The sequence below is a fragment of the Ptiloglossa arizonensis genome, chromosome 8 (assembly GCF_051014685.1).
Source record: "Ptiloglossa arizonensis isolate GNS036 chromosome 8, iyPtiAriz1_principal, whole genome shotgun sequence".
Lineage (NCBI taxonomy): Eukaryota > Metazoa > Arthropoda > Insecta > Hymenoptera > Colletidae > Ptiloglossa > Ptiloglossa arizonensis.
Window position 1 is genome coordinate 17,792,195 of NC_135055.1, and position 9,916 is coordinate 17,802,110.

General features: G+C 42.3%; 1 protein-coding gene across 1 annotated transcript; it reads left to right on the plus strand.

The window, feature by feature from the left end:
• Positions 1-5,447: 5,447 nt before the first annotated feature.
• LOC143150540 (uncharacterized) lies at positions 5,448-7,395 on the plus strand. Its single transcript, XM_076318887.1, has 3 exons — positions 5,448-5,484; positions 6,163-6,418; positions 7,104-7,395. Exons 1-3 carry the CDS (start codon positions 5,473-5,475, stop codon positions 7,172-7,174), a joined length of 339 nt encoding a protein of 112 aa, XP_076175002.1. The 5' UTR covers positions 5,448-5,472; the 3' UTR covers positions 7,175-7,395.
• Positions 7,396-9,916: the final 2,521 nt, after the last annotated feature.

The following is a 9,916-nucleotide window of genomic DNA, read 5'->3' on the forward strand; positions in this document are numbered from 1 at the left end:
GTCGGGCTGTCGTTTAATTAAACGTTATTTTGTCCTTTAAACGCGCCGACGGACAGTGTATTCAGGGAAACGAGCGTAGCGAGACACAATCAGATGCTCGAAACTATCACGTGTCAGCACGCAATATTGACTATGATTCCGTGTACGCGCGGACAGGACAGTGGGGGAGGGAGAGAGGAAGGGGTGTCCGGTGTGGATCAGGCTACTCGCGTTTAATTCTCCGCTCGCGTGTCGAGCTGCTCTGTGTACAGATATAGAGCACATACGCGCGTGTCGTCGAGCGGATCGTTTACCGAGATCTGTTTGTTACCGCGGCCAATGTTAACCTGCTAATTGTTTCACCCACCTAATTACAGTTAGTATCATTACCGGTGTCACCTGACAAATTCACGTCCCACAAAAATTCACGATCGTGTGGAAACAGAGATAAAAATTATTCAGGGTAATGGACAACGGTCGAAAATTAGGGAGAATGCGGGATAATTTGTTGCACGTTGTTGCTCGAGAATTTTCACACGGATGAATTCTTTTTGGGGTAATTTATTTATTTTTTGAACGTCTAAGGGTACTAAATTACTTACCCTTTAAGGGTAAGGTCTGGGTTAGGTCTGGGTTAGGTCTGGGTTACCCCTTTAAGGGTAAGTAATTAATAATTAATGTGAAAAATTGGAGAGAATGCGAAAAATTTGTTGCGGGCTCTTGCCCGGGAATTTTAATACAAATGATTAAACTTCCCCCGGGGTGATTTATTTATTTCTTGGAACTTCAAGGTGAAAGTTTTCTTTGGAGAAAAGTTTTCTTTGGAGAAAGATTCTCATCGATACCTGCTAACTACCGAGCGAGGAAAAGAGAATAAAGTTATGCACACAGAAATTGAAAGTGATCTTTTGAAACTTACATAAAAAAAAAAAAACTGTACGAAAGCTATGGTTCGCTAATCATTCGCGATAATTATTCTTACTCTTCCCAAAGAAGAGACTATTTCCTTTGTCATTCTTTCACACGAACAACGAAAGCAACTCGACGTCACATCGATATTAATTAAACCGTAAATTGTCGCATACGAATGAAAAAATCTCTCCACGTTCTACCTTGAACCTAAAACCACTATTCGAAACAATCATCCGCAATAATTACTCTCACTCTTCCCAAAGGAGAGACTATTTCCTTTGTCATTCTTTCGCGCGATCAATAAAAGCAACTCGACGTCACATCGATATTAATTAAACCGCAAATTGTCACATACGAATGAAAAAATCTCTCCACGGACGGTACCAATAGGCAGCCACCGATTTCGAACGTATTTCTTCGCAAATCCGTACTCGTTTCCCCGCACAACGAGCGTATTCCCCGTCTGTACGGGTTTCATTCGCGCACCAATAAAAGAGCCGATTTGTTTCAAGCCGAATGGAAGCCCCGACCCTTTGCAAAGATCAGATGCTATCCTGTCGCGCCATCCATCAGCGATTCTCGCTTGACCTGCCCTCGTTCCCGCGGAAATATTAATCGGAGTTCACGGGACTCCGATATTGTCTCGTGGTAACCTGGGGTCGTTTCGATCATCGCGCATCTGTCAAAGCAAAGGGAAGAAAAAAGGAAAAAAGAAGAGAAAAAAAGAAAAACAGAACCACGAGTCTTCGGGGCGCAAAACGATCAGCAGAGGTAGCTCCTCCCCCTGTGCCACGTCCCCCCTCAACCGGTCTGTGAAAACGGGACGAGATGCAACGTCGTGCAAACAGGACTAGAGAGTTCTCGATAATCGATACCCTTTGACACAAAGAGGCATTGAAAGAATCGCGGCTGCCGCGTCTAGCGAGTAGGACGAGTATTCTTCAAAAGGAACCCCCCCCTTCCCCACTCTCGCTCCAACTGCCCCCCCACTATCGGTGAATTCGTCACAAAGACTCGAACTTTTCAATATCTCCAGCTCGTCGCGTCCCCGAACCCGATTTTCGTTGGACCTTTCGGATGTTCCAGGGATTCTGGTCGCGCGCGGGGTCACGTAAACTGATTCTGAATGAAGAGACGGAGAGGGGGGTCTGGATCGGTCACAGTCGAATTTTACTTCCGGTTACGTTCATCCGACTGGCGAAAATTGGGCCAGTGATTAAATAATGAAACGACGAGCGGGGTGCAATATTTACGGAAAGATGGAGAACGAGATGGTTCGAGTGCTTTTTGGGAACCTAACCTCGAAATAATTGGCAGCTCGAAGGTTATCGATTATGCTGGATTAACTTCATGGTTAATTCAAACAGACGATATGTTTGTATCAATGTTCGAAGAAATTTGTCTTTCCAGCGGAGTTCCGGACCCAACTTTAAAATAATTGAGAAACAAGATTACTACAAACGTTTCTTAGACGATAACTCGATAAACTGTTAATTATGTTCAATTTCTATAGAAGTTTGTGTAATAGAGCATTGCTAAACCAATACATTCTAATAAAACCCATCTATCAAATGTGTCCTTGACATTACATCCATATGTAAAAAAATTGTAACGAGTATCAAATACAAACAGATACTCTAACCTGAAAATATTCTTCCGTTCGACGAAAACGTCCCGAATGTAAACAGAACTCGTGCTTTAACTCTCCAATGTCACGAGAGAAGCAAACAAACACACGAGCACCCATTTGTGTCTACAATCGCAACTTCGATCGTAAACGAGCGATGTATTACGAAGCCGCGTGGGTCTAAGAAGACCCAAGCGCGTCATTAAATGGCGCCCGCCTGAAACGCTGACAATCGTCGTGTTGCGACTTCAAACACCGAGAATACGGACACGTTGACACACGAGCAGTCGCACACTCGCAGAGATTCGACCTCAACCGAGGTCTCGAAGCTCGTCGGAGATCTTGAAAGCTCACCATCTCCGAGCCAACTCGTCCTACAGTGTACGCGTGTATTTACTAATCAACCGTTCCTCGTAGCGAATCGTCGCGTAGCGAGACATTTGTCACGAGAGTTGTCCACGATTAATCCGTCGACGAACACGGTTCTTCTCGGATTGTTCGTCGTGGTTTATGCGCGTTGCAACCTTCCGCGAAAACGCGGGCCGTAAATTCGTTCGCGCGGTGCAATAGCTCCGCTAGAACACGATTCCCAACTTGACAAATCCGGCGCGCGCAATTACGTTCGCGTTCACAGGGCGTCGAGATTCAAAGGACGGATTACCGTGGCCATCGTCGAAATCAACGCAACACAACCGTGGGGGAAAAATGCTCGGCTCGACGCACCCCGAAATAAAAGGGCGCAGCGTGTACCAACGAAACTGGAACCCCACCCACCGTTTCATTCCGCTCGGCGCGTTGACCGATCGGTGCTCGTTTGTTCTTTGCGGCTCGGATTCTTCGCGAGCCACCGCGTCATTGTAAACGCGTCGTCGATCTTTTTTTTACTTTTTTTTTTATTTTGCTTCCTAGCTACGAGAGATACGTAGAAATAGGCTCGAGAGTCGGGCGACCTGTTTCTATCAATCCTTTCCCCAGCCGTGGTAAACTTTGATGTTTTGTTAAATCTGGGACAATGTAGGGGAATAATTTGTTTCGTTGTATAATAGAAGTGTGGAATTTGATGTTATGTTTTGTAGATTGTTTGTTGAGTCGAAAATGCTGTGAGAATATTTTTTTTTTTTGAGGTAAAAACACTATGGAACCACTTGGTGTGATTTTTTTACTTCGTTGATACTTTGTTAGGTTACGTGCAATTTTTTACTTTGTAGTCTGTTACGTCGAAGGTACAGGGACATCTTTTTCGTCGTAGAACTATGGAACGGTTTGAGGTAATTTTTGTACCGATTTGATATTCTGTCAGGTGAAACGTACGTGGATATTTCCTTCTTCGTAGGAAAACTATGGTACCATCTGGCGTAATTTTTTACTTCGACATTTGGGGAAAATGTTGGCCCAGGTATTACGTTAGCGATGAAAGTAGCGAAAATAAAAATTCCATCCTGGTTTAGGCAGTGCTATGGTATTTAGGTTAACGACCGCTGTGAAATATAGTACACCTTTGGAGAGTTTATGGGTAGAATCCAACGGGGATAGTCCCGGCTATCCCATTTAGAAAATATAGGGATGAGTTTGTCACGATGCTAACTCCTTGCCGGATTTGAATGAAACTTTTTTCAACCACTTTTTCATGAAGCATAAAGTAATGGAAAAAGTAACTAAACAATTTTGCTGCATCTTAATTAGCGTTTGGATGATCGAAAATTAGTGTTTGGCTGATCAAAAATTAATGTTTTCCCGATCGAAAATTGGTGTTTTGCTGATCGAAAATCAGTCTTTTTGTCACCCTTTTATGACTTGTAAACGACAGGAGAAATATTGATCAAAAATATAAACAAATAATGCAATATTTCGACCACATACGTACCGAAAAGAAAGTTTGCACTGCGAACGCGAAACACACTCCTCGAAAGAATAAAATCGTTTACTTCGGTGACTTCGATGCTCGTCAAGAAATCCAAAGCTCTAAAATCTCCTAAACGCTCAATCCAACACTCGCTAAAACAACTCTCCATCCAACATCCACTACTCTTTCCACTTCCCTAAATTACCCTATCCCAAGAATCTTCCCCCAAAAAAACCCCTGTCCCAAAATTTCACACGCTCGAATAACAAATCGACAAAATTCCCCAAAATTATCTCCATTCCACAGAATCACTCCTCACGATTACCCAAGTTTGCCCTCTACCGATATTTCGACTCAAACTCCATTATCTCTAGTCCCTTCAACTTCGACGCAATCGCTAAGGCATAAAAAGCGCGCGAAACATTCGAGGGTGGTACCAACCTTTAAACGTCGAGTCTCATCCGTAGCCGAGAATAGGTATTCGTGGCTTGTTCCGCAAATGATGGAAGTTTCATCGTGCACCATACCGCAGACGCGATCCTATTGTTCACCGGAGGGATGTCTCTTTGTGTGAAAAAAAAAAAAAGAAAAAGAATACTTATTGTTCGGTGATTCGTCGGCGTGGTCAATTGTGAGCAGTTAACGTTGCCACGAAATTTCGCGATTACGGTCTATAATTATGGTCGCTGGACCGCAGTTATTAGTGTTTATCAGAAGAGAATATGCGGAGTTCCGCGACGAGAACGAGCCCGGGACGAGATCATCAGCGAATTCACGGTACCGTTGTATTGCTGACCAGCGGGAAAATTCTGTTCCATCGCAACAACCGTTATTGTGGTAACAGGCGGCGGACCATTCGAGGTTGAAACACGTCCCCGCGTGATAACAGCTCCTGGCCGTGACGCTGGGACCCGGAACTTGTGTCGCCTACTCTAATCCCGTCCATCGGTGACCGCACCCTGGCTCGTTTGTTATTCCCACTTTCATGCGGGGTTGAAGGCTGCATCGTCGGCGTTTTTCATTGTCACCGGTCCCGGTCGGTATATAAACTATCGCGCCGCGAGGGTTAGGCATCAGTCACACAGCCAGCTGAAGACCAACCATCATCGTCATGAAGTTCTTGGTGAGTTATCGTTAACCCTCGGACACGAGTGGACACACGAGCTACGATAAGTTGGATCTCTATCGAGTCCAGATTCGACGAACATATCGCGAACTAGACTTTTGGTACTTGTTTCACGAGGAGCAACTCGGGGATGGTTTCCATTGGTATTTACGATTCGATGTGTACACTTCGGTGGTGTTTATAGTCAGTGTCGCGTTAGAGTCTCTTTGAGAGTTGAGGATAAGAAATTATCGAAGGGTAATTCTTTGGTATTGTTTGGAAAATTTTTTTAGACATTGTTGGTTCTTAATTATCTCGAGGTTGGGTTCAGAGATTCATATCTATTTATCGATCTTTATCACTGTCTCGTTATCTAAGTTTCTTCATTCGGATCACCCAGGGTTTCTTTTAGTATTGCTTCGGGGGCCCTTTCGAGACAGTTTTTCTTTTTAATTATCTCAAAGTTAAATTCAAACGCGATGAAGTTGTATAAATTGGATCAGTGAAGTTATCGATCACGTTGAAATTCTCAGTTCCATTATTCTAATTCTTTACCTCGATTTGATTAAAATACATTACTTGTGACTGTTTCAAGTATGTTTTCTCGTATTTTATACACATACTTTTTATCCGAATTCCATTACGTTAACGAATAAAACGATGTAAATTGTTTAAAAATGATTCTTTCTAACACAGATCGTCCTTGTCGCCGCTTTGGCCATCGCCTCCGCCAATCCAGAACGCGAACGTCGTTCGCTCGGTTGGGGCCATAATGGGGCAGTAGTCCTCGGCGGTGTGGTTCCAGGCGTGGCTCTCGCGGGTCCGGTGGCTCCAGCAGCCGCGGTTGTGGGCCCAGTCGCTGGGTCCGCGGCCGTAGTTGGACCAGTTGCTAGTTCTGCCGCGGTCGTGGGACCAGTTGCTGGTTCTGCCGCGGTAGTCGGACCGGCTGCAGGTAACTTCTTTATCCTATCTGCTTTAATCGTTCAAAATTAAACATTAAAAATTCTAATATTAAGATAACTCAACGTGCCGCCCGATAATCAATTTGTAACACTTGATACAACGTCCGAATCATTTTTGTACTTAACTGAATCTTGAATCGTAGCCACCCCAAATAATTTTGCAATCGCCAGAAAATTCTATTTATCGGATACGAAACAATTTCAATATTAAATTCTTCACGATTTATCTATTTACTTACGAAATATTGTCCCCCAAATTTCGTTCTCGAGACCAAAAATGTACAAAAGTTCGGCACGTTTCTTTCTAAATTGCAATTTCAATTTCACAGTTTCGTTCCATTGTAATTCTTGCAATTAGCAATTTTTATTTCAAAATTTCACAATCTGTTCTCTGTTCGAGGGAAAAAGTTCACATTCTTTTCGCCGAGAATTCGAGTATAAAATAAAGAAAGAAATACTTACCGGTGGCCCGCAAAAATTTAATCGATCGCTAATGAAACGAGTAACTTACTTATGATCACACTGTCAATGCACGAATCTGCTGTCAACTCACTCAGAACTAATCACCAACGAAACAAGTAACACACTGATTCGTGATCTCTGGCTGCCGACACACAAATCTACCGTATCGAAATTAATCACGAAAATAACCAAGTGATTGTACTCTCTTCGAAGGACCCACGGTCGTAGCCGGTCCCGCAGGAACGGTCGTGGCCCCAGGATCTGGGGTCCTAGGACTCTGGTAGACCCTTATTCTGGATTGGACGCCCACTGAGAGCATACGACAACTCGAGCGATCTCCCGCCAACTTGCAAGCGGCTTCTCACCTGACCTCCAAGCCTCGAGACTTCGAACGACGCTTGAGCGTCATCGCGAGCGTAATGATTCGGGATCCACGCAACAGGAAACCAAAGTTATCAGTCGCCACGATTCGCCCGAGGATCGAGTTCGACCCACCTCGAGGTACTCTCCCGAAAGAAATGCCCTCTTTGTAACTAGCCATGACCCTATTACGCTTTTGTACGATAATAAATGAAGCTCCACCGTAACCGGTTGTTTCTGTTCAGTTTTAATCCCCGGCGCGCTTAATCCTGAAAGATCGTTCCCCCGGTTTTGAGTTCGAAACCGCTTAAGTTGGCCATAAAAGTTGCCGCGTGCTACGTCGTCCCTCGCGGGACCAGTTGCTCCAGTTTTTAATTACTTTAGATTGTTAAGCGCATTGCGTCTGCACCGAGCGGCTTACAGGCGCGGCCCAATGAAAGGATACGGAAAATAATGGATTTGGCGGGGCTCGAGCGGCCAAGAAACGGCCAACTGCGACCGAAACGGTGCAGCTTGTTGTTCGGCTGATGCAAGTGGCTCGAACCGGATACGTTACGACATTTCAATTTTTCGATAAAAAATTCGATAACCTTCTTACAAAATGCGTAATAATTCACGTGAAAAAAGTTGTACAGTAACACCGTTTCCAAAGTGCTTATTACTTCTAATAATGTACACGAGCCAAGACCATGTGCTCTCGATAGCGCACGATCGTTAATGTGTTAACAATCGGCACTTGTTGATTCCACGAACAACAAACGCGGAATACTCGCGCGAATATATCGAATTTTTCCAAGTTTCGAAGAATCCAGTTTCATTCGTTTTTTCTACAATATTCAACAACGTTCAATTCTGTGTTCTCCATCGTTGTTCGCAGTCTCTCGCCAAGTTTCTGGCAATTTTTTCTATTATTGAAAAAGGGGCCTCTCTTTATCCGAGCCAATTTTGGAGCCAGTTTCACAGGTGCGGTGATTGTGAAAGGTTTCGGTACCTGGAATTTCTCACGAACGGGGCATTTGCCTCGGGGCTCGCGTTTATTGTTGGTCACTTCCACATTTTATAGATATACAAACGAACGTGATGAAAGAATTATTTGCTAAGGTAATTCCTATTGCGTCGAGTCCTGTTTTTAAACACTTCGCTTTCGACACTGAATCGTAAAATTTAAAAACCACCGGTTAATTCCTTCCATATAATTTACATTTAATACGAAGTATTGAACATTTTGGCAGCAAGAGCAGAATTTAATGGTAATTTTAATTCAATGCGACTTAAAATTCATTTTATTCTCTATGTTTCAATCAATGGAGATGGCACTCTTTCGGTGGGTTTAATATAAAATTTTTCGTTAAATAGGAAATATCCAGTTGATTAAATATCCTGGAAATTTTCATTCACTGGAAAACCTTCGCAACATTAATACTTGGTAATTAACATTGATAAGGGAAGCTTAATATAAAATTTTTCATTAACGAGTCTTTTCAAGATTATTATTCAGTTATTAATATCTGTATCGGTAAAAATATTCCATTATTATCGTATCAGTTTGTATTACATAGAAATGTTTAATGGCCTCGAAGGAACACGGAACGCATTAAATTTACATCGTAAATCCAACAGTTTGCAAAATTAATCCCAGGAGGAAGAGTTTTATAGGGAAGACAGGTCTTATCGGAGAGAGTGTAAACCAGTGCATATTAGACGAGCAGTAGAACACAAGTAATTATTGTCAAACTTTTATCACGTTTCATGGGTCGGGATTGGATCAACCTTTCTGCATAATTACTGTTTCGTTCCAGATTTTATAAGCAGACCCTGAACGTTGTCGCAAACTAGCGATCGTTTAATCGATATTGCACATTTATAATCAGCTGCTTATTCATAGAGTTTTCATATTTGCATGTTGAACAACTTATTATCGTCAGGCTTGCACACGTATAATAAATAATGTATGAAGTGAGAGCTTCAGACCGATGGAAGACATTCGTCGTTGTAAATGTCTAACACACGCCGATCAATAATGAGTTTATGGAAAATGCGTAACGCAAACACGTCGATTAACCTGTTTATAAATAGTTAACGACACGTCAGGATTATTCTATTCTTGTAATCACGCTGTCGGGCACAATTATCCTTCGAGTTGTCATAAACAAGCTACCATTTGACGCCTCGACTCTTGGCAACTGAACTCCTTCAATGTAAAGCAATAGTATAAATTATGTAGCTCATAAATTCAACGATAAAAATTTTATAAACGTTACGAGCACAAAGAATAGAAGTATCTACACATAGAAAAGTGTTTCAACGTATATAATTTCTATCGTTTGACTCGTACATTGCACAATTTATAATATTCTTTTCTTCCCAGATATCAAATAAAAGTTTGTTTCAAACTACTCAAATAATAGCCTGTCGATATTGTCAACAATTGTACAATTCAATCAAAAAAAAGCTGTACCGTTATCGAATATTACGTACAAGTTATATAATTTATTTTATTCTTTTTTTTCACGTAAGAATCTAATATCTAACGGTTGATAAGTCTTGTAAATAAAAACTTTTCGAAGACTTCGAAAGAGCCACTTATTGGTATCGCCTTCGAGGATATAATTTAATTATCGGGAGAGGTATTGAACAATAACAGGCATTGTAGATTTAAAATAAGT

What these genes read in the sequence shown, in the direction of transcription:
- LOC143150540 (XM_076318887.1), top strand. An exon ending in GGTAGTCGGACCGGCTGCAG is followed by an intron (nt 6,419 to 7,103) that starts GTAACTTCTTTA and finishes CTCTCTTCGAAG; the next exon opens with GACCCACGGTCGTAGCCGGT.